The sequence below is a fragment of the Camelus ferus genome, chromosome 19, assembly GCF_009834535.1.
Source record: "Camelus ferus isolate YT-003-E chromosome 19, BCGSAC_Cfer_1.0, whole genome shotgun sequence".
Lineage (NCBI taxonomy): Eukaryota > Metazoa > Chordata > Mammalia > Artiodactyla > Camelidae > Camelus > Camelus ferus.
In genome coordinates this window covers 6198520-6223228 of record NC_045714.1, presented here as the reverse complement: position 1 = coordinate 6223228, position 24709 = coordinate 6198520, and the positions used below count along the sequence as shown (strand labels likewise).

Here is a 24709-nt window from a genome sequence, read left to right as displayed (position 1 = left end):
TAGAAGGCTCAAGACAGCTTAGCCAGCCACTCAGCCCTGAGCCTGAGGTAAGGCCCACGTTTCTCTGACCAGAGGTGTGTACCCTGAGGGCCCAGCAGGCCTCTCCTGGGGCCTTCGTGGAGCAAGCTGAGCCACCTTGGAAAACAGAGTTCAGTGGAATATTTTTGTACCTGATGTTTACAGATGCTGTTGGGAAGTTATCAATAAAAAGAGTCTGTTACTAAAAAACAAACAAACAAAAAAAACCTCTTTTGCTAAAGAATACAGATTTTTTTTCCTGTAAGTGGTTTTTCTTTTTTTTTCATTGAAGTACCATCAGTTACCATGTGTCAATTTCTGGGGTACATCACAGTGTCCCAGTCACACGTATACATACATGTGTTCATTTTCATATTTTTTCATTAAAGGTTATCACAAGATATTGAACATGGTTCCCTGTGCTATACTACAGAAACTTTTTAAAATTTATTTTATATATAGTGGCTAACATTTATAAATCTCAAATTCCCAAATTTCTTCCTTCTCGCCCCCTTTCCCAGGTAACCATAAGATTGTTTACTATGTCTGTGAGTCTGTTTCTGTTTTGTAGATGACTTCATGATGTCCTTTTTTTTTTAGATTCCACATATGAGTGATATCACATGGTATTTTTCTTTCTCTTTCTGGCTTACCCTAAGTGGTCTTTCTTAATCATACATATCAATAAGAACACACAGCTCAGTAGAAAAAGTGAGCAAAGAATAAACAGAATTTTTTATTTGAAAAGACCTTTAAACATGAAAAATGGCTCAAACGTATACTAAAAAAATGTAAAATAACGCAGAGTCTAAAACCCATCAGATTGGAAAAGATCTAAAAGTTTGAAAAGACAGCGCTGGCAAGGGTGGTGGGAAGCGGCCTTTCCTAGGCATGTTAGTATACATGAACACAGCCCCTCAGAAAGGGGATTTGGCACTGCTTACTCAAAATTAGAGCAGATACAGTCTTTGACACAATTCCATTTTCAGGAATTCATCCTACAGGTACACTCTGACAGGTAGCCCTAGAACTATGTTGGGGACATAGTAAGCACTTTATCATTACTGTTGGATGTATTTGTATGAAGATATAAATATCAAAACATTCTTTGAAGCACTATTACTAACAGCAAAAGACTGTAAAAATCCTAAACGTCCTTCAGTGGGGGAACTGGTTAAAGAAAACTTAGAGCGTGTGTATGGCATTCTAAATGTTGATTTAAAAGATTGAGGCTGAGCTATGTGAACTGAGAGCAACTGAAACAGCAATATAGACTACTTAAAAAAATACAGGTATGTGTCTTCAAAAGGTATAAGTATCAAAATGCATGTGTAAGGCTGGTTATAAGAGATTACCTCTAGGGAGGGAAATGAAAGGATGAGAGTTAGTAATGGAAAGGAAGACTTGCATTTTCATTTTTAAAAATTTTTTTTGGTTTTTTTTTGGGGGGGTGGTAATCAGGTTTATTTATTTATTTATTCTTGGAGGAGGTACTGGGGATTGAACCCAGGACCTCCTGCATGCTAAGCATGTGCTCTACCACTGAGCTCTACCCTCCTGCCTGCACTTTCTTTATACACTATTTTTTTTTTTGCTTTGTTTTTAAACTTTTTATTTTTATATAATTTTGAAGTGCAAAGATAGTAACTCAAATCATGTGTTTTGGGTTCTTTTGTTTGGTTTTTCCTGTTTAAGCCTAAAGACTTTATTCAGCCTCCTGTGGGTTTATTTCAACTGGTAAACAGTTTCAGAATTAAAAAAATTTTTTTGACATTCAAAATTAGGAGATTTCAGAGAAAACTCCAAATGTTCCTATTTTCTTAAAACACTGATAGGTCTGTCAACACTGTACCCACATTCCTGCCTGACAAAGCGAGCCAGCTGTGCAGTAGATTTCAGTGAGCCAGGCACTCACACTTCATCACAACTCTAGCGAGCACCTTTACTCATTTCTCATTTGCTTAGCCCCTGGAGTTTTTGAGTCTGCAAATCCCTTTACGCTCTGGGCAAAATAGATAACTACTGTTCATTACATCAGTAAGAGAAAAGTGATCTAAAAGTCCTATTTTCCTTCACAGATCTCAAGACTACCAAAAGGACATCTATACTTAACAAAAATATCACGAGGCTGGTAGTCCGGTCCCTGCTGTACACAGGTACCTCTTCTATCTCAAGACTTAAGAGCAATTGTACTTTTGGTACTCAGTGGTGTGATTGACGGTGTGTGTGTGTTCCTTAAAAGCCATACCTCTGGCGGAGAGATGGCTTGATTAGGGGAGCAGCAGTGGAGATAGTGAGAAGGAGATGGATTTGAACTGTATTTGATGGAAGAAATTGTTTAGAAGCACAGGCTCCTCAAAAACTGTAGGGGAGGCTAGGAAAGGACTCTGCCATGTTCAGCCCTACCAGCAGGGAGGAAGGTGGGAGTGGGGAGCTTTTGGGTAAACAACCTCGAGTTTACCCAGGGTGACTAAATCAAGACTGTAAGAGCACTGCTTCTCTTGGCTCTTACACATAGCAGGCTGCCTGGGAGTTTTCTCGTACTTGAGAGTCAACTGCTTCAACCCACCTGAACTTTGGTCTGCTAAATTCCAATTCATTTCAGTATTCCCTCATCTGGAAGCACTGGATAAGGAAAATACTAATTAAAAATGCTCAGGGAGGTTATAGCTCAGTGGTAGAGTAGATGCCTAGCATGTATGAGGTCTTGGGTTCAATCCCCAGTTACTGCCATTAAAGTAAATAAACCTAATTATCTCCCCCTACCAAAAAATAAAACATGAAAACAAAAAACAAAATTATGCCCAAAACATCCTCCATCAATGTCACCCTACTCTGGCACCTTTTTAACCAAGGTGCCACCAAGAAGGGAAATTCTAAGCTATAAGCCTTTTTCTTTATCTTCAGCAACCTGTCCAACAAATGGCATTAAAAGTCAGGAACGAAACAGCTGGATAAGTCACAATTTGTTGTCTTTTAAATTCTGAAAAATTGGACTGAAGATTAGAAGCCAGAATCAGTGTCAGTATGTTGGATCTCATAGTAAATTACAGTAAACTGTATGTATCTTATTTATCACCCAAATTCTGGGCTGGTTTAATTAGCTTTTCTCTCACATCTTGAGTGCTTCAGAAATCAAAGGCATGAATTAACCCCTTTTACCATTTTATTTCCAAAAACCCTTCCCACTCCTGCACTATGCTAGTTTTCCTAATATTCCCAACCGACTCCAGAATTATCCTGAATCTTAAAGCAGATGCATGATTTCAAGTGATGAGATTTTACTTTTACCTGGATAGGACTACCTCATGTTACCTATGGAACCCTGAGAAAATAAAACCTATGAAAGTAATCTTCTCCCGGGTAGAGCAAATGGGGCTATGTACCTGCCCTCAGGCTCTGAGGGGACCCTCTGCTGCTGTGGGAGGGAACAGCTAATTAAAAATAAACAAGCTTGAAAAAAAAGTCCTCCCCTCCCATGGGAACACTCTCAGGAGACTCACTGCCCTTGTTTAGCCCCCCTCCCCTTGGCACCATTTCATTTACGAGCTGTGGCCCCTTACATTGAGACTTTCTCACTTTCCCTAATCAGAGTGACTCTGGGTTAACTGGACATTGCCCACATGACACACTGGTGTCAGAGGGCTCCCAAGGATTTCGGTCTAGGGTTCCTTCCCTAGAGAGAGATCTATAAACCAAATGCATCAGTTCGTTTCTACTGCTTCTGAAATACAAGCTTTTCCATTCCATGGTTATCAGGGCAGAGACTTCTTCAAAAATGAAAACATACACAGTTACAAAGCTCTCACTGAGAACACAGCATAGCATACTGCTTAGGGCAGTATGGGTCTTCAGCCAAACCACCTGGGTTTGAATCGCAAATCACCAGGACTGCTCAATTGTTAGTTGTTATTTTACTTAGAATAAAATACTCCTATAACATTCTACCCCCTACATGGTATGTTCCCTGTCTCCCTAAACTTCACCTTGTTCTACTGCCCCCAGTGGTTCACAACCCAACCTGCCTCTTCAGTTTCCTGAGCATGACAAGTTTGTCTTAGGGTCTTCCCACTGTTTTTCTTCCAGTATCGGATGTTCTTCCAGATCTGATTGGCTTCTTTTCCCCATTCAGGTTTGGGGTTTAATGTCAACTTTGCTCTGTAGGTTTCTCCTAATTAATCTACCCAAAATGGCTCCCCCTTCCTCACCCCATTACATCAGTTTCGTTTCTTTTGTGGCATTTATCACTAGTTTACTTGTTGACTTGTCTACTCCTATTTAGGTGTAAATTCCATAGCTGTAGGATATCTCTTATTCATCTTTATCCCAGAGCTGAGAATGGTAACTAGTACAACTTGATGTTTGTTAAATGAAAAGGAAAAAAGTGATCAAGTTCAAATCCCATCTGACTGTAAAAACCCAGCCATAGAAAACAAAATTTCAAAGAATAAAATTCTTCCACTAAGTGGAGAAAAATCCCAGATTATGAGTTCTGCCTCCCTCTTGCAGACATCATAACTCAAATTCCCAGCTACTCTTGTAGCTAGGATGAAGGCACGCGATGGTCTACCTACCAGACACACCCTCGTAAGACTGACTCAGAAAAGACCGATGTAAAGCAACTCTGCTCTCTGCCCCGAGCTGTGGCTGAACTGCTGGGCTTTCTGGAGAGAAGTGGGGCGGGGAGGCTGTGCTGGCAGCTTCCTCTAGTACTCGATGGGGCAGCAGAGCATAGACAGAGTTCTCATGTCAGTTCCGTACATGGTTTGGGGCATTGTTCCTTGGAAGGATAGCTTTTGAGTTTGTCCCCCAAATTTTCAAAAGCACCTCATATCACTTTAATAAGCCCTTTTCCCACTTAACCAGTCAGGGTCAGCTTCTGTTGCCTGTCCCAGTGACAACCAGGTTTGTAGGAATACCAAAACTGCCTAACTTTAGGACATCAGCCTTTACAGTATGAAATAGTTCCTATGTCTGTCCGTTGATGGTTTCCTGGTATGTGTGAGAATCAGCTTTTGTCCCAGGAGTAAAAAGTGAGGCGGAGGCCTGCCATGTTTGTTCTCCTCCCCAGGTCTGTCACTTACTTCCAGCTCTCCTTGGGAGAAACCGTCATAAGGGACCTGTTCCACCTTTATAACAGAGAAAGGCCTATGACACAATAAGCACGCTTATTCAAAAATGAGCTACAAAGTTTGCCAAAAGGCGATGACTACCCTAATTCCCAATTTGATTGTACTATCCTTTTCTAATAAAACGAGAGTATCAGACTGCAAACTAATGACAGATTCTGACCTGCAGAGGGTTTTGTCTGGCTCATAATGCTTTTAAACTTTTTAAAAAATCTGTAGTCAGAGATATAAAGATTCCACATTTACATCTGTGATTTCTGATGATTATGGGGCTGCATACAACACTCAGCTGGACAATAGAGGCCCCCTTTTGACATGGCATGGATTGTTCAATTTGCCACTAACATACAGTCACATACCAAAATGTTGCTTTTAATTTTGTTGTATATGTTGGAAGTGGGGCAGAATAACTACCATTTCATGAAAATGCTGTTTAATAAGAAAATACACACTTAAAAATCTACATTTTATACTATTATAAAATGCTGGAAGAGATTAAATCAAAATAGCAAAAGCAACTTAAAGGGGAGAGTTGGGAGCTGTTAGGTGGGTGTAAAGTCTCAGTCATGCAGGATGGGGTGTTCTGGAATTTGTTGCCCAGCACGTGCATGTAGCTGAGAGTATTATACACATGGAGACTACTGGGAGGGTGAATTTTATGTCATGTGTTTTTTTGCCACAGTAAAAAAAAAAAAAAGTCATTGTATTCACATTAACAGAAGAGATAAGAGCATATAGAAACGCAGAAAAAGCATTTGATGAATTCAATGAAAACTCTTATCAAACTATAAACAGAAACTTATTGAATCTGATAGAGGATATTTATCTACAGTAAAGCAGTAACAAGTAATATTGGTCAAATATACAAAGTTTTTCACCTGAAATCATGAAGGAGAGAAGAATGTTCACTATTGCACTTCAATTCAATATTGCATTTGGCATCCTGGCCAAATGTAGGCTTTACTGTAGTAAAGCCAAAAAAACAAAACAAAAACAAAAACAAAAACAAAAACAAAAACAAAAACAAAAACAAAAACAAAACCAAAAAAAAAAACTGGATAGGGAAAAAAGGACAGGGGAGGGCAGAAAGTTGGGACTTGAACTTGAAGATTCCAACACAAGCCAAACTACAGTGTACAGTTTAGAAATTTTTATGTGTGTATAATGTAAGGTGGACTCTGAAGCTAATAAGAAAAAACCCCAGCAATTTATAAAAGAAACTGACAGACTACAAAGGTGATTTCTATCTTGGTAGACTGCAAATACCTCGCTTGGATATTAATTCAAAATGTTTAATAGAATGACCACTTCCCAGATAATTTAAATGTTTTAACAACATACATTTTAAACACTGATTTCTCTAGGACATAAGTCTATTATCTGAAGAATATCCAAAGAATGTCTTAGTAAACAATAAACTGATCTTAAGTATACCACCTATGATCAATTCAGTGTACCAGAGAAGAGCAAATCTGACTCCACATTAGATACTTTAACCTTTGTATTCTATTGCTTTTGCTACAAGTTAAGAATGTTGCCAGTAGCCTGAAATATACATGACAACCCATTCTCAAGGCTCTGACCTATAAAGGTGTAACATTTTCCCATTCCTATAGAGAGAAGAAGTCTCAGAACAGAGAATAACTTTCGCTTGTTGAAGGTTTACAGGAACATCCTGACCTGACCTACAGGACAGCTGCAAGAACAAAGGATTCCTGACACCAAGAACTTTGCAACAACCAATCATATCCCCTCCCCTTTTAATACAGAAGCCTGAATTCTAACACAAGTAAGACAGTTCTTTGGGAAACTTTTCAGTCTGCTGGCTTTCCAAATTGTCATTATTCCTTGCCCCAACAACTCATCTCTAGACTTACTGGCTTGTCCTGCAGAGAGCAGTATGAGCTTGGATTCTGTAACATCAGTAAATTTACTACACCTTTCCAAGAATTAAATGGACAATTTAAGAGCTCTTTACATGGGAGAGGTAAAAAAAAAAAAAAAGGCAGTAAAGCAGGAGAGGCAAATGATCTGCAGTTCAAAACACAAAGTCCTGTGACATTATTTCTCACCTGTTCAGGACACCATCGAAGTGCGGAAAACACAGGACAGTTCTCAGGAACAGTATTATAACTCATTAATAACTACACCATTCAAGAAATTACAACTTAAAAGCCCGTTATAGAAATAAGTTCACGTATTCACAGATACTGCAGAATCCCAGGCTCTCCCATACACTACTGAAGAAAATGCAAAAGACAAACAAAAAACCCATGGCAATCTTTCACTGACTCTATCCCATGTCAAACTCTACCAGCCACCTCAGTACTGTGGAAATGTTCCATCGATTTTGGCAGCCCAGGCCATGAGGCCCCCCACAACATCCTGAACTGTTACAGAGTTTAAGTCTGTCAAGGACTGCAGGATCTTCACGGCTTTCTGGGAGTCATTGCCCAGTTTGCAAATCACATAAATGGGAAGAGAGGCCCCTTCCTGGGTGCCCTGCTTCCCTACCCGGATTGCTTCTCCTAAGAGTTTCAGGCTCTCCACATCCCTCCGTTCCAAATATTTCAAAGGGATGTGCAGGGCGTGAGGCAAACGACAGATGTCCACTTCCACTTGAGGCCTGACATCCAGCAACAGATGGGGTGACCCAGAATCCAGAAGTCGCTTATAGTCGATGACAGAAACTCGCTCCTCCGGGGTCAGCAATTGCAGGGAGCGGCACTTATCTGTGGCTGAGGAGCCACAGAAGTCTTCATAGTCCTGCAGATCAGTCACAGTGGGCCGCTCCCCGCAAGCTGCACAGTCCGGCCTGCGTCTCCGGAGCTGAATACAGCGGAAATGTCCTCTGAGGGCATCGAAGAGTAGCAGGCTGCCACTGTAAGAGGGGCCCAGACCTGCAGCGATCTTCAACACTTCCAACGCCTGCAGGCAGCCCAGGACCCCAGTCACCACACCAAGCACCCCGCCATCCGCGCAGTTGGTCACCGTCTCCGCTGGAGGTGGTTGGGGGAATATGCAGCGATAGCAAGGCCCACTACCATAATGGTAGACTGTGATTTGGCCCTCGAAGCGCAGGGCGCTGGCCGACACCAGAGGCCGGCCGACTAGCACACATGCATCGTTAACCAGGTACCGAGTAGGCACGTTGTCGGAGCAGTCAGCCACCACGTCATAGCGGCGGACGAGATCTAGCGCCGTGGCTGGCGTAAGCGCCTGGGCGTAGGGCACGCACTCCACTGCCGAATTGAGACGGCGCAGTGAGGCGGCTGCCGAAAAGACCTTGGCCTGGCCAGCCAGTGCCTCGCCATGAAGCACTTGGCGGGCCAGGTTGCTCACTTCTACTACGTCATAGTCCACGAGGCCCAGGCGGCCGATGCCGGCTGCCGCCAGGTACTGTGCCAGTGGACAGCCGAGCCCCCCGCAGCCCACGACCAGCACGGACGCGGTCGCCAGGCGCAGCTGTCCCTGCACACCTAGCTCAGGCAGTACGAGCTGCCGGCTATAGCGCAGAATCTCATCGCGGGACAGGGCAGCCTTCGGCGGCAGGGGTGACACCGGAATCAATCGCTCTGACTCCTGCTCCGCCACAAGAGCCGCCGCCAGCCTCTGCTTCAGGGAACTCAGCTCCTCCTCCCGCTGGGCAACTTCTGCCTGCAAGGAAAGCACCTCCTCCCTACCAGCCATGGCACCCTCTTCCGGAAGTTGTCATGAAAGGCACTTCCGCTTCCGGCTTTCCTTCTTCTAGAGACTGGGATAAACTAAGAAACTTTATGGAGCTTGGGAAAAGGTGATTGATAGATATGTATTTCCGAAGCAACCCTCCGATTCAACTTGAATGATACACAACTCCTAACTATTCCCAATGGAACCATGCGGAGGGCCTTAGGAGGACTAGAACTCAGACAGACAGACCATCCCGCTCCTCCCGGCTTTGGTACAGTCCGCCCCGTCCCCCTCCCGCGCCGCACTTACGTCATTCCGCTTCCGGCGTCTCGCGCAGTTCCGCCATGGCCTCCAAGGAAGCAAGTCGTACTTCTCCTAGGTCTCGGCGGGAGCCGGAGGGGCGTACCGCGAGACAGGACAAGTATTCGGTGCTTTTGCCCACCTACAACGAGCGCGAGAACCTACCGCTCATCGTGTGGCTGCTGGTGAAGAGCTTCTCCGAGAGGTAGCGCGCCTGGCCGCCCTCCCCGAGGAATGAGATGAGCTGGCTTCCCCGGCCTGGGTGTCGGCAGTTGGTTGCGCGAGTTGGCCTTGCTTTGCCTCTCTTTTCGGCTCCGGCCGGAATCCTTGGGGAGGAAGCCATCCTGCCAAGAAAGCAGAGGCGGATACTTATGGGGTTCTCGGGTCTTATTCCTTCCCTTGGGCTTTGTGAGACAGTCCTTTATCTTTACTATGCACTCCCCGATACTCCTCCCCCCGCCTTTTTCTTAGAAGAGTTGGACGCCCTTTTACTTCGGGCGAGGCTGACAGCCTGACCTCATTCCTCCCTCTAGGTGGTCAGGATCTGCGGCAGGAGCCGGAGCTCTAAGCGAACACGCTTACTCCCGCCCCCATGTCGAGGGCTTATGTAAGCATGAGATTTGGATTCTGTTGATTAGGGAGCTACTGCTGGACTGGACAACCTTTCCGGACAGGGCAGAAGGGTAGATTTGCTGTTGGATGTTTGATGTGATTGTTAGAAACTGGGAGGTTTTGGAGTTTGAATTTTGAAGTGTTACCCACTTTAAAAAAAACTTCAGAAAATCTTGGCATGAGTACGATGTAACTTGTTTTACAGTTACACCAATGGGATCATGTTGTGTAAATCTTTGAAGATCTTTCCATATCAGCACATACAAGCTTCGCAAATTATTTTGAAAATTAGTAATATCATATGGCTGTGTTATAATTTTTCCAACCGGGTCATATCAGTGAACACAGATTATTTCCACAGTTTTAAAAATTTTTATTTTTTGACTTTACAAATGAGAACGGGGACTTTGTTCAAACACAACGTATTTTCCAGCATTTAGAAAAGTGTGTGACACGTAGTAAGTAGTCCTTAGTTAGATAACTGTTGTAACAAACACAGTCATAGTTTTACTAGGATAGAGTCTTTGTGGTGGAATTGCTGAGTCGACAGAGATGTGCTTAAAATTTATAGTTATTGCCAAATTGCTCTCAAAAGATTATACCGGCTTAGGACTCTCCAGCATTCATCAGAGAGTGCCTGTTTCTCCACGAACCAGCCAGTGTGAGTTTTATTAAACTTACATCGTTGGAAATGCTAATTGGTGGGAAACATTGCTGTTTTAATTATAATTCTTTGAATGAAATAATTATCTTCACTACATGGTTCCTCGAAGTTTTTTAATGCATCTTTTTTCCCTCTTTAAGTTATATTTTGATTTCTACGGGCTTTTTCCAAATTAGAGAAATTATCGTGTAGCTGATTTTGCTTGAGTTTGTCTTCTGATTATACAGTGTTTTTTGCTCTATTCAATTTTTTTAATGTAGTGCAGTTTATCTTTCAGTGGTTTCTAGGTGAATATTTTTTAATCAAAATGAAGTATAATGAAGGAAACCACTATTTTATTTTCGGATGCACTCCAATTGTCTAAAGTCAGATCAGCTTGATTCCTTTAAGCTACCTCACCCTCAGGTGGTGTGGGTGCTTTGAAGTAGGAGAGGGGGGTAATTTTACTTATCAGTGACTCTTTGTTTATGAAGTATGTCTCAGCACATCACCTGGAATCAACATCTTAACTTATTTTGGCTTGTAAAAACATGCCCAAATTTAAGGCACTCTGGGAAGCTGAAGTCTTTGTTTATACTGTGTGTGTGTGTGTGTGTGTCTGTCTGTCTGTCTGTCTGTCTGTCTGTCTACTCTTAGAGAATAGGTAGGCTAGGTTTTGCTTTCAGGTTTGCTGGAGCTGACTTTTTTAAGCCTTTAGTACTGGAATGCGTTTCCTGGTTGATTTCCTTTCAAGTGTTACTTAAAGCTGGACCAAGAGGAAACAGACTGTTGTGTTACGGGGATTTGGCTGTACTTCCTTTTCTTTCCCCTTAAGTTTCCCAATAAAGTTAACTGAAAAATTGTCCTCTTTAAGAGGATGTGGGGGGAGAAATAGTGGTGTAAAAGATTGTCACCATTCTAAAATGGGTTTTTTAAGGGTGCGATTAAATCAGATTGATTCTAATTATATTATTTAAATCTATTTGGATTAAATTAGAAAGAATAATCACCCAGAGCTACTTAGTTGACTTGATGTCTTTAAAATATACTTTTGAAATAATTTTTTGTAACTAAGATTTGATATTAAGGTTGCACAATTCCATTTCCCAAGTGGGTAAATAACATTTCATATGATATCCTATCATAGGATCATAGAATTTTTTTTTTAACTAAAGAGTGTGTTTTCTGTGTGAGAACTTTTTTTAACATCTCACCTAATCCTAGCAACATGCTGAGTTTAGAGGTGGCATACTAAATATCTGACATTTATTTCATTTGGTAATTAAAGTTTTCCTCGGTGATTAATATGACAATACATTTCCACTTATGTTGGGGAATGGATTAGTGATTTTAAAATTATTTTCTAATTTGAGAATACTGTCTCCAAGCAATACAGATTTAATTTTTTTTTTATTTTAGTGGCATCAACTATGAAATTATAATCATAGATGATGGAAGTCCAGATGGAACAAGGGATGTTGCTGAACAGCTGGAGAAGATCTATGGGTCAGACAAAATTGTAAGTCATTTTTCCATCGTATCAGTTCTGTTTATATAGGGGAGAGATGATGAATGAACAATGCGCAAATTCTTCTTTGTCTAGAAACTGGAAAGATAAAGAGGAATGTACAGGTTGGGATTTAGATGCATTTTCATAGTGCTTGAGGTTTTACATATCTTTAATATGATGTGTCAATGGTAAGTTTACAGCAAAATAGCCTTTGGATGAACTTTATGTCTGACTCTGCACATCAGTTTTCTTGAAGGGCAAAATTAAAGCATGATGGTCCTATAATATTCCTTGTCAATTCACTAGGTTGCAATTAGTGTGTCTTGATCTTTCTTGCTTCCTTTCTCTAGGCATTTTCCTACTTTTACTAGTGAATACTACCTGCAGCTAACAGCTTGTAGCTGGGAAAGGTGACTGAGAGCACTTGGCATTTTTATTTTTCTGTAGAACAGTCTTGTGGAAATAGATCGACTTTCTGAGCCTTAAACTTTAGATTTTCCCACTGTACCTTAAAGCCTATTGTTCTTCTACAGGAGTAACTTAGGCAGATGTGGAGTTCATTTTATAATGGCTTCATAATTTTTATTTTTGATCACTGGTTTGGCTTTATAAATAATTTGAGCATACTTGTGAGCTCAGCTTTAGTTAATTCTTGTGTCAGAAGCATACAATTAAGTCCAAATTTAATTAGAAAACATATTCCAGACATTTGGTATTTTGTAATTTGTATAGACCAGAATTTTTCGATCTTAGCATTACTGACATTGGGACCTGATAGGTCCTTGCTATGGGGAACTGTCGTGTATGTTACAGGATATTTTGCAACATCCCTTGACTCTACCAGTGAGATGCAGTAGCAACCCCCTTCCCCAGTGTGGCAACCAGAAAAATCTCTGGATATCATCAGATATCCCTTTGTGGGCAAAATTATCCCCTCCTCCCAATGGAGAGCCATCTGTTATTGGTATAAAGAAGTCTCTTGGAGAACCTTTATTGATATTTGCATTTCAAGGAACGGCAGTTAAGCATCATAAAATATAGTCTCTGGGTCTTGATTAATCCCAATAATGAAATAATTTTCTATGCAGTTGGAGGAGATCTTAGTTGGTGGGAAGTGTTTAAAGGAAATGTGTTACTCTTATATACACAGTAAATCTATTCTGTACTAGAGGTTCTTTCTGTCTGTCTCATAACTATCACACCTCCAATCCAGGTGTACAAGAGGAGGTAAAAACTTAGATTTTCATCCTTCTAGCAGTGGCTTCCAATAATGCTAGATTTTGGCTAACAGTTCCTCAGTTTTTCTTTTAGAAGTTCTGGGCCAATGCCACTGATTCACATTTATTATGTATAGAATACTCTCATTATGCACTTTCATTTAATCTGGGAATATCAACCTGACAATATTTTGAAGACTTTTGTCATAGAACCTCAGCCTTAAGGTGTGACTGATTGATTGATCTTTAGAAATACCTACTGAATTGACCTCGTCAAATTATAAAACAACATGGCCATCAAAGAGTTCCATTTTTCCCATCAATCCAATAAAATTTAAAATAATGAGGGGAAAAAAATAGCATTCACTGTCATGATTTCTGTGGAGTACCAGGGAATTTCCCTATTCATTATTGTATTGCTTTTAGATCATTTAAACTAGAAAATTACTTTTTTTCCCTTAGTAACAAGCTATGCCAGAGATGGCACTTACTTGCATTTTAGTTGACAAATGTATGTTTAGTTGGGGAAAAGGTTGAAGAAAATTTAGGAATCATCTTATAATACCTCAGATGAAATATTCAGCATAGATGCATTGTTAGCTAGCCATTCAAACTGGCTGAAAGGAATATTTCAGAAAAAAGCTAAGGAAGATAACTTGCCACCAAATAACCTTATTCTTTTAACGGCTCCATAGTTATCTATGTAACATGGTTTATGTTTTGAATATTCTGAAAATTATAAATAACAAAATTGTCTTGTTTGGAAAAAATTTTTGGCTGAAAGTAGGGTTATAGAAAATCTAAGATGAACTTTAAAGGATTTGCTTTTGGGGGGCAGATACCAGATGAGGTCAGTATTTTGTCAGTAACTGTCAAGCCCAAAATTGAATAAAACCTGACATATCTTGTTTGATTTTGTTCAGGGAATTGTAATTATTATAGATGATTGATTGTCTAGTTCTCTATATAAGAGCTCATTGAGTAGGAATGTATTTTACCATCTTGGTCTTCCCCTAGATCTACAGCAGCTTGCATGTAGTTAAAAAAAAAAAATCTCTCCTGCTTAAATTAAACTGAAAATGCTTTGTATAGAGATTTGCAGTCTGAAGTAAGCTGCTTACATGCTGGCAAGTGCAGAAGGGGGTCAAGAAATGCTTGGTAGTGAGTCTGCCTGAGCCCTGTACCTCAGAAACTTTAGAGTCAAAACCTTGGCATTCTTCTTTTCCAAAAATTTACAGGAAAAAGGAAAAAACTAAACTAAATGAGGGTTTATATATGAAGCAAAAAGTGTAGAAAGACTAATCGACAAACTGTAAGGAAAGATAATTTAATCATACTAGGAATAGAACCCTGAAGTCATATCATTGGGCCAGTAGAGAGTAGGATGAGGTCATCCAAACATAAAGTCAAGATAAGTGGATGGAATGATAACAACATTTAAAGTCACAGAGGGACTTGAGAAAACAAGCATGGCTATCAAATATTCCAAAAGGTATAGAGTAAGTGAGTTAAATCCTCAGTTTTCCTAGGAAGGAATCAATAGATACTGCTTAAAATGATAAATCAAGTAAATAAACATAAAAACATCTTATTTTCTGGTGGGTAGCACCAGGAAACAAAAGTTTTTTGGGGTTTGAGTGAAAGAGTGTCAATTTTCCTTAAAAGCTATTAAATTATTTGATTTGTTACTGAACTTTTTTTACTTTGGCAAAAAATATTAAATGTACTCTGCTGTAAGTTCTAATAAATACAACTGTATTTATGTTAAAATAAGTGGGCACTTATTAGAGAAGAGTTTTTATTAGTCAGATTTTTGATTATTTGTGTTAAAATGCCATTTTTTATTCTTACAGCTTCTAAGACCACGGGAGAAAAAGTTGGGACTAGGTAAGTAGAACTTCTCAACCCTCATACCTGCTCCTTGCCTGGATAAGATTATCCAGTGTATATTTTCCCAGTTTGGGACAGGGCCAAAATACGGTGACCTCTTGTGATGGTTTTTAATGACCTTAATAACATTCAAATGGTTTAACTTGAGTTGCCTGTATCAGTCAAGGCCCACTTTGGAAAACAGAAACCACTGTAAGTCTTTCAGTATAGGGAATTTAATACAGAGAATCTGGTTACATAGGTGAAGGAGTTGCTGAGAAGCCAAATGAAACAGTGAGGCTACTCAGAGATTAGTAGAAGCTAGAGGTCACTACTACTCATGGGCTAGAGCAACAAAGGAGATGGTGTTTTTTTGAGCCGGGAACCTGGACTGCCCAGAAGAGCTAGGATGATGGAGTCAGGGATACCTGTCAGAAGCGGGAGCCATGGAGGAAATCCAGTCAATGCTGGGAGGCAGAGTAAGAAAGGGAGGACACTTAAACTTTTCCCCTTCTCTCTGCTCGAAATCTTCCTTCCCCCTGTGCCCCCCAAAGCTGTTTGGAAACCAGTTGACAAGAGAACCTGGGAAATATAGTACCCTTGGTATAGAGCAGAGAAGGGATCTAAGGGCAAACGTCTTGGACCAGCACACTGCCTCAGCGTAAGCTTTTGAACATTTCTTTAAGTTGTAAGTTTTTAAAAGGTTTAAAACTTTTTTAAAGAAGGAAGCTTCTTCAGCTTTTAAATGTAAAGAGCTATAGAAAATCACAGATAAGCTTAGTCATTCTGAGATGAAAATCTTGAATGCTTTTATTTTTATTGTTCACAGTTGCTTTATGTTGAAAAGTGGTATAATTTTACTGAAAAATTGGGGGGCATGGAGGAAGCACAGTAGTTAAAAATTGAATATCTGCTGTCCTGAAGACCCTCAGTTTCATGGCATGATCAAATGCTCTGAATATCTGAATCCAGAATGTTCTTTGGGGTTGAAATAATCTTGAACTGCCATGAAAGCCACCAAGAATTACTGACCTGTCAGTGGAAATCTAAAAAGGTGAGGATGGTTACTTCTTAACAAAAGAAGTTAGAAGAGTTCAGCTTTGCTAATAAGATAGTGTAGTGGTTTGGGGCTAGAGAACACAGGGATCCCTGTATCCTGCTCCTGACCAGTGACCCTTAACTGCCAAGTCCCTGAGGAACTTTTAGTTACAAGGGTGGCTGAGTAATTGCTAGCTGCGCCTTTGGCCCCAGATACCAGAACAGGACTCTAGTGTACTAGGCTTACAGTGTAGGAGATCCTCACTGGGTAGCTTTTGTGGGACAAGAGTGATGGGAGGAGCAGAAGCAGGGAGACTGGTTAAGTAGGGATCCAAGTATCAGAAGATGGTGCCCGGGACTAAGGTGAAGTTGGAGACTGAATGAAAGAATGAAATTGAGAAATGTTTTTGATGGAGAATAAACAGCATTTAGTTAATAGTTCAGTATCAACTTTAGAGGACTAATGTATGCTTTTCAGAAATGCTTAGCTATTTCTTCCCCGTTCAGATGTATATCTAAGCATTTCTGGTAATTTTCTTTAATGGATATACATATTTTCATTTTTAGGAACTGCGTATATTCATGGAATGAAACATGCCACAGGAAACTACATAATTATTATGGATGCTGATCTCTCACACCATGTAAGTGGTATATTTGTTTATTAGCTATTTATTATAGTCTTAGCCTGTTTTACTGACCTACTGTTTATTCTTTCTAAATTTCAGCCAAAATTTATTCCTGAATTCATTAGGTAGGTATTTCTAATATTTGAAAGAACTATGATTCAAATCTTTGTCTTGTATCTTATATTGATTCTGGATTTATTTTCATTTTTTATTATTCATTAAAAGTGCACATGGTATTTCAAGTTTCTTTCAAAAGTAAAACCAACATGGATTTGAGATTTGTGAATATTTGTAACTAAATGATGTATTTTAGGAGGCCTGAGGGGACTAATCAGTGGATAATTCCTTTGTTACCTAAATTCTTCTAGACTACTGCAAAAGATGGAAGGCAACTTTCCTGTTAAATGGAATTAAGCCCTGCATCATAAGGGTAAAACACCATGAACAGAGGGGGTTTATTCCAGGAATACCAGAATGATTTGTTAGGAATCCATCCAAATAACTTACTTATCACATTAACAGAGAAAGTAGCGTGATTAAGTCTATAGATGCTAAAAGGTATTTGATAAAATTCACTAGCCATTTTTAATAAACATTTTAATGTAGAATAGAAAGAAACCACTTAAACATAATAAAGACAACTCAGTCCTAACACAAAGGTCTTACTAAATGATAAAATGTGGAATCATTTCCAATAAACTCATCAGTATAGGCATACTAGCTGTCATTAAACTTGGAGATTTTAAGTAATGTTGTAATACAAGAATTTGGTATAAATATTGGTAAAGGATTCAAAATTATATTTATTTGCAGGTGATGTAATTGTGTTTTTAGAAAACCCAAGAGACCATGAAACTTCTCAGAGTAAGAATTTGGAAGCTGTTCTGAATGTACATAAAGCTAAATACACAGAGACAAAGTCAAATCATATCACTCAATTATTCCTATTAACACATGGGGAAAAATCCATATTCCTTTCCAAGCCATTCTGTGCAGTGGCCCCTTCCTCCCATTCTGAGCTCATCTTGTGCCTCTCCCCTTTGTCTGAAGTGCTCTTTCACTGCTCCTTAATGGCCGTTTCTCATCCTTTGATCTCTGCATAGTTACCTCAGGGATACCTTCTCTGTTTATATCTCCAGTACACAAAAGCCCCCTTGACCTGATAAAGCAGTGGAACCAGTTGAGTAGAAAATGGGTGAAAGATACAAACAGGCCATATGTACAAAAATCCAAATGGCTAATAAACCTAAGAGAAGATATTCACCCTGGGATATAGTCAAGAAAATGAAATTAAAATGACCACATGTTACTATTTTACTATCCACTAGTTTTTCAAAATTAAAAATCTATTGAGCAATACATGTAGGTCCAATAAGGTGATAGGAAAAGGACACACTGAAATATTGCTGGAGGAAGTAGACGTTGTTACAGCCTATTTGGAAAGTAATTTCTGGTGATATCTATTAGAATTAAAAATACTCATAAGTTTTGTTTTGGCAATTCTGTTACGTTCCACTTGGGTAGTGTAAGCGCCAGAATACACATCTCTAAGAACATTGTAGCACCATTCATTGTGGTTAGGTTGTTGAGAGTGGGGATGCTCACCATGGAAACAGCATTAGGATAGGTGGGTTCAACATTCTATGGAATGTTTTTGCACCTATTAAGAAGAAAGGGAAAATTCTCTGTTGACCTGTAGAGATATCCATGATTCCATGATGGGTAGTGTTAACTGATAAAAAGAAAGTTGCAAAGTATAGTTTTTTAAATTCCAGTTTTGTAAAAACAGTCAAAAACTCTGGGATGTATATGGCTTTGAGTTACCCTTTTAGTAAACGCAGAGAAAGGTCTGGAGGGTACCAGGCTGTTTAGCATTGTTTACTTCAGGGGGCCAAGAACAGAGAGTCGAGGGGGGATTCGGAAAATTTATCGTTTTATTATGTTTTAGGATGGTTTCACATTGTACAGTCAGCAGATGGTACTATTTTGTAGTTTTAAGAATGAATAAAGGAAAAAAAGAATCAAATTTGAAAACCTTACACTTTGAAATATCTCTCAGTAGTATGGGCTCATCTATTTTCTTGGCATTGTTTTTTCTATGCAAGTCTTAAAAGTTCTGTTTGTGTAGCTCATGGGAATAACTATTAAAGCTCAGTAGTTTTCCTAATTGACAGCTAATTAATTTTTTTCCATAGGAAGCAAAAGGAGGGTAATTTTGACATTGTCTCTGGAACTCGCTACAAAGGCAATGGAGGTGTATATGGCTGGGATTTGAAAAGAAAAATAATCAGGTATATATACGTGCTTATGATTTCTCTCTTTTTGACATAGCTACTAGAAGTATGTTTATAACAGGTATTTGGGGTAAATTACCATGCTGCCTTGCGATTTGTGGGATCAGATTGAAACTGCCAATGAATGTTCCCAGATGGCCTCTCACCTGCAGTTTCCCTGTGATCAGAGTGCTTTACTTTGGGTATTTTTCACTTAGAAACAATCTGCAGAAACCTTTGAGTCTTTGGTAGCAATGGTCTATTTCAGCAAAATTTATTCTACTGGACTTTCAACTTTGATTTAAGTGAACTATTCATCTATACTTTTGGACTAAATAAATAATTCTTTCCATATATAGGTATACATTATTTTTTCCTTAATGGAGGCACTAGGAATCGTCCCCAGGACCTCATGCGTGCCAAGCACACTCTGCTGCTGAGCTGTACCCCTCACCCACCTTCCATATGTATTTTTAATAAGTAGGAATCTTCATGATTTCAGCTTTTACTGAGCAGTATAAGTAGTGGGGCTTTGGAGTCAGACCTGGATTAAAATCCTAACCATGTCATTTAATTACCTGTGTCACCTTGCGTATTTCACCTTTTCTAAGCTTTGTTTTCCTCATGAGAAAATGGGAATAAAACAGACTGTTTCAGGGAGTGGGGAGGATATAGCTCAAGCGCTAGAGCACATGCCTAGCATGCACAAGGTCCTGGGTTCAGTTCCCAGTATCTCCTCTAAAAATAAACAAACAAACAAATCTAATTACCCCCCCCCAAAAAAAAAACTTTCAGTTTTCTGTTGATGATATAATAGGCCATCCCAAAGCTGAGTGACTTAAAACAATTTATTATTTCTTACAATTCTTTTATTTGGCTAGTGGTTCCTCTACTGATGTCCCCCCGGGCTCATTTATGCAGTGTTCTTCAGCTGGAGGGTCAGCTGTGTGGGGAGCTCCAAGATGGCCTCATTTATACATTCAGCACTTGGTGCTGGTTGTTGGTTGGGCCATCTCAGTTCTCCTGCGTGTAGCCACTCACCTGGGAAGCTAGATCAGCTTCCTTACATAGCCTCTTATGAGGGCAGCACCCAGCAGTACCAAGGCCTCTTGAGCTCTAGGCTCTGGGGCTAACCCAGCACTAGCTTTCGGTCAAAGCAAGCCCATCGTCGAGGAGCGGGGAAGTAGAAACCTGTGATGGGAAGACCTGCAGAGCTTTTGACCATTAATCTGTGCCATCTTTTCAAGGTTTAGGAAGATATGTTTTTATCACTAAAGGATCTATGTAGCTTATTGCTTTTTGTGTAACAACATCACTTTATACAAATGTTTACTAGTAGTATTTTTATCACCCACTTCATTCCTGTTGAAGGTTTTGTTAATATCAGTTTTTGCCTCTTAACTGTGAAACCTTGGGCAAGTCATTGAAAACCTGTAAGAGCCTCAGTCTCCAGTGAAATGAAGGGTAAAACAGTAGTTTTCAGTCCTGCTAAACATTGGAGTCATGTAGGCAGAAAATTATCCACAACTTCTCCCTATTTGCCCTTCCTTTCTTGTGCAGTTTACAACTTTTAGTTGGATCATTTAGGTATATTGAATTGTATGTCATTTGTTGTTAATGTCTGCACTGACTTAAGAGTATAAATTCCTGAGAGAGATTGTGGATCACTTGCTCAAGGTCTCATTTGTATGGTCCTGAACCAGAATTTGAACCCAAGTCTGTCTGTCTGACTCTTGATGCATTTTAATTAAAAGACCCCAATTTAAAAATGCATTACCTTGAATAGATGTACACACACACATATACACATATACATATATATATATACACACACACATTCAGCATTCCTTTGATTGAACCCATTTTGGGGGTAAAGTATATTGTGGAATTTTTTGTAGCTATTAGAAACAAATTAATTGTTTTTGTTAGCCATTAATCCCAGCTGTTATCTCTCACCAGGTTATTTGTATAAAAATAACCTCTTCTAGGGATGGTTATCCTGACTTTGGAAAGAATCTGTTCTCTCCAGGCTGCTCCCACCCACCCCTAAAAAAAAAACAATTTTTTTCCCCTGAATCTGAGTACACTAAAATAGCTGCAGTGTCAAAGTCTCTTTTTCCAAGTGTATTTCACATCTTTTTGAAATGTTAGTAATACCTATTAGTCAGTAATAGTCTGTAATTGATTGATACTTCCTTGTGTTTGAAGCACAAACCCTCAAGTCATTGTTATGGACTGAACGTTTCTGCTAATGTGTTAAAGTACCCTACCCCCAGAGTGTTGGTATTTGGAAGTGGGGTCTTTGGGAGGTAATTAGGTTTAGAGGGGTTCCTTAATGTGGGGGACTCATGGTGGAATTAGTGCCCTTTCAAAAAGAAACCCCAGCTTGGCCTTTCTCTTCCTACCCCCACTCTCTCCACCCCTCCTTGTGAGCACACAGCCAAGAATAGGGTCCTCACAGGGAACCAAGACTGCAGCACCTTGATGATGGACTTTTCAGCCTCTAGAATTGTGGGAATTAAATATCTGTTGGTTAAGCCATGCAGTGTGTGGTTATTTTGTTATAGCAGCCCAAACCGACTAAGACGGACTTGGAATGGAAACTTTGACCAATTTCCAGAGATTGCCAAAAACCAAAACCCTCTCCCACTTGCACCCCTTAAAAAAAAAAAGCTGCCATTTTTATGCAAATTGACCTGTTGGAGACTGCCATCCCTTGTTGATTAGAATCTGAAAAGAAAACTCCATATCCCTGATAGACCACTTTTGCTGTCTGACAGATGTCTGTGATTCTAAATCTTGATTTAGCAAATATGCAAGTTGAGTTAAACATCTATTATCATTTTAACCTGAAGTCTGGACGAATGATTGCTTTATAGGTCACCTCTAAATGTCACATTCAAAGAATAAAAATCTTTATTTTCTGAAAAATGAATACTATCAGATCTTTCACTGACTAAAAAATCTTTGTTGCACAGAATTAACATTTCTGTGAAATGGTGTTGCATTTATAAAATTAATGTAGCATTTTTAGCACTCTGCTCTTAGATGTATTTCTCTTGTTTATAAATCGTATTTTATAGAGACAATCTGTTTTATTTGACAGCCGTGGGGCCAATTTTATAACTCAGGTTTTGCTGAGACCAGGAGCATCTGATTTAACAGGAAGTTTCAGGTACAATGAAAACTTGTAATTTTATATTTTGTATACTTAACAACTTCTTGCCTAAATTTCTTGCTATTTATAATGTCTTATTTTAAAGAAGTACTTTTCATTTCTACCATTTTTGTTCTGGAACACTAAAAGGCAGACTGAAGTTCCTTAGCTATCAATGATGCTTAAGCATCTTCTTAAGGAAAAATAGTGTACTTTTTTAAAGAGCCTTGAAGACAGGTTAGTGTGCTTGTTAACATTGGTATTAATGTTAGTATTACTGCCGAGCCCCTGGGGGGCCCGGGCCCAGGGTGACCCCTAACTGCTCGTTCAGAACATTGCTGTCACTGGTAACGTGCTCCCAAAACAGCACCTCTTTCAGTAATTGTAGTTTATATGAATATTTATAGCATTGTCCACAGAAAAGCTTAAAATCTTTATTATTTATGTACAGCTTTTTCAGGTACCTTATTCTCCATATTTTTTTAATATAAAGAATATCTTGTTTAATTGGAGCGAAGCCTCCTGCTTGGTCCCTGGGGTTTTTTTGCTTCCAGGTGTATACGTGTGCATAATTTTAGACTTGCTATAGTAGATGAACTGTTGTGTGGCCATGCCAAGTGACTGCCAGATTTTTTATCTCTGAAATTGTAAAATGTCTGTTCATTTACTTTAAGGCCCAGACCCCATGCATTAGTTAGTACTTTATATTACTTGATATTTGCTTCTATCCATTAAATAATGTTGACTCTTCATCCTTCATTAGAACACACTAACACACAAATTAGGAGCTGGCTGTTGAACTAACCTAGTACCTTTAGTGCAGCTGCTAAAAAGCAGTTCAGAGACAGTCAAAAGTGAAGAGAGGAGCCATCACAAATTAGAGGTCAGGTAATGAAAATGAAGCCTCTCTAGAATTAAAATGTAAATTGTTTCAAAACTAGAATTTAATATACAAAGATCCAGAAATACATCCCTTCAGTTCCACACTTGAAGGCGAACGAATTGTGTTATCTGATAAAGATCTCTGACTTCCATGACGCAACAATATGAAGAATAGTGGCCCTCACAGAGTATCTGTGCAGAGGGAGTGGCCACTGTGGACATCACAGGCCATAGGTGTGATGATTCTGAGTAAAAATCCCGGGTAGCTCCGTGGGCTGTGGAGACAGGGGCTTTGCTTTGGGCCTGGTTCCCCTAGTTACTTCGCAACAGGGCCCCTTCACCTTTTGGAAGCTGCATCCTATCCACATCTATGGGGGCAAGGTTTGAGCATCTGTGGTAAGTGAGCAAGGTGGTTGGTCTTACATTCATCCAGTATTTATTGAGTGCCTACTGCGTGCCAAGCATTGAACAAGAGTCAGAGTCTCTGTCCTCATGGATTTACACATCTAATGACATGAGACAACTACATAAAATATATGCAGCATCACGTGGGGATTGTGCTGTGGGAAAGAACACATAGGGACGGTGATGGGGTGGAGGTGCTTCACTGCCACTAAAACCATGTAGAGATTAGAGGATGGAGGATGGCCTGGGAGCTCTGATTTCATGTAGTAAGATCAGTGATTGGGAATATTCTGTGAAAATAACAAAGCAGCCACACGTGAAAGTGAGACTCTGGATTCCACTGTTTTTTAAATAGTTAAAACTCATTGTCTCTTCATAAGAGTAGTGATTTATTAAACACACGCATAAAGTTCAACTTCTCAATAGATTAATTTCATTGTCATTAGATCCCTAGATTTAGGAGGCATGTGCCTTTTACAGAATAAAAGGAATCCCCAAAAGACTGCAGTTTCTGATGTAAAGCCATTTAATCGCAAAGACCACTTGGATCCTAGTTATCCTATTTATTGGCTCATACAGCTTCTTGTATATAATTTTTGATATTAGGCATAGTTTTAAAGATATTGTGGTGAAGGAGATGGGTTAGCAATGAAGAGAAATGTATTACAAAATGACTCTTAAAGGAATAAAGTGACTCTTAAAGGGGAAGAATCCACATCCTAATCCCAGTTTTAGAGGTATCGCTGAAACATCATCCTACCACAGTCATAGTCCTTCCCATAATCCCAGAACACTGCATTAATTTGACATCATTTGGCATACATCTTTATTTAGTGTCTACTGATAAAACTTGAAAACATAAAAAGGTGCCTGAAACACAGTAGATTGCTCAATACATACTTGTTATTGAATGAATGTTACTACCACCAAATTCTCCTTGCTTCAGACTTATTCCATACTTATTCTTCGAATTCTTATGGCAACTGTGTGGGTAGAAGAGGGCATACAGTAATTCCCCTCGGGTTCCTCCAAGGATTGTGCTTTCTGTCATCTTATATCCACTTAAAAGCTTGAAAAACCAAAAGGTGGGGTAACCTTAAAGGAAGCCTGAGGGGAAAAATGTGGGTTCCAGGTATAAAGCCCTCTGGCATTGTAGATCCAGGTGGCCCTAGTTGCCAGAAGAGCAAAGTTATGCTGAACTGCCTCTCCTAGCTTTCTCAGAAACAAAGACAGCAACAAAAAAAAGTTAGAAATTGCTCCCTTCCTACTCACTGAGACTTCTGTTTTTTAACCTCAGTAATTTTGAAAACAGGGAGCTCCTGAAGAAAATGATTGGGTTCACCCACAGGACTTCCCAG

At 39.6% G+C, this 24709-nt stretch overlaps 2 protein-coding genes across 3 annotated transcripts in view; one reads left to right on the top strand and one right to left on the bottom strand.

Moving 5' to 3' along the window:
• Positions 1 to 730: 730 nt before the first annotated feature.
• MOCS3 (molybdenum cofactor synthesis 3) lies at positions 731 to 9008 on the bottom strand. Its single transcript, XM_032461378.1, has one exon. It carries the CDS (start codon positions 8835 to 8837, stop codon positions 7470 to 7472), a length of 1368 nt encoding a protein of 455 aa, XP_032317269.1. The 5' UTR covers positions 8838 to 9008; the 3' UTR covers positions 731 to 7469.
• Positions 9009 to 9015: 7 nt separating this feature from the next.
• The window catches only part of ADNP (activity dependent neuroprotector homeobox), a 52293-nt gene continuing 36599 nt past the window's right edge, over positions 9016 to 24709 (top strand). Inside the window, exons 1-7 of one of the 2 annotated variants that reach the window (XM_032461374.1) lie at positions 9016 to 9321; positions 11791 to 11890; positions 14952 to 14985; positions 16573 to 16649; positions 16734 to 16759; positions 18830 to 18925; positions 22014 to 22082. In XM_032461374.1, coding sequence (XP_032317265.1) covers positions 9161 to 9321; positions 11791 to 11890; positions 14952 to 14985; positions 16573 to 16649; positions 16734 to 16759; positions 18830 to 18925; positions 22014 to 22082 — 563 coding nt within the window. In that variant the 5' untranslated portion in view covers positions 9016 to 9160. The remainder of the gene's footprint in view (positions 9322 to 11790; positions 11891 to 14951; positions 14986 to 16572; positions 16650 to 16733; positions 16760 to 18829; positions 18926 to 22013; positions 22083 to 24709) is intronic. The other variant, XM_006174973.3, reaches the window with a different exon arrangement.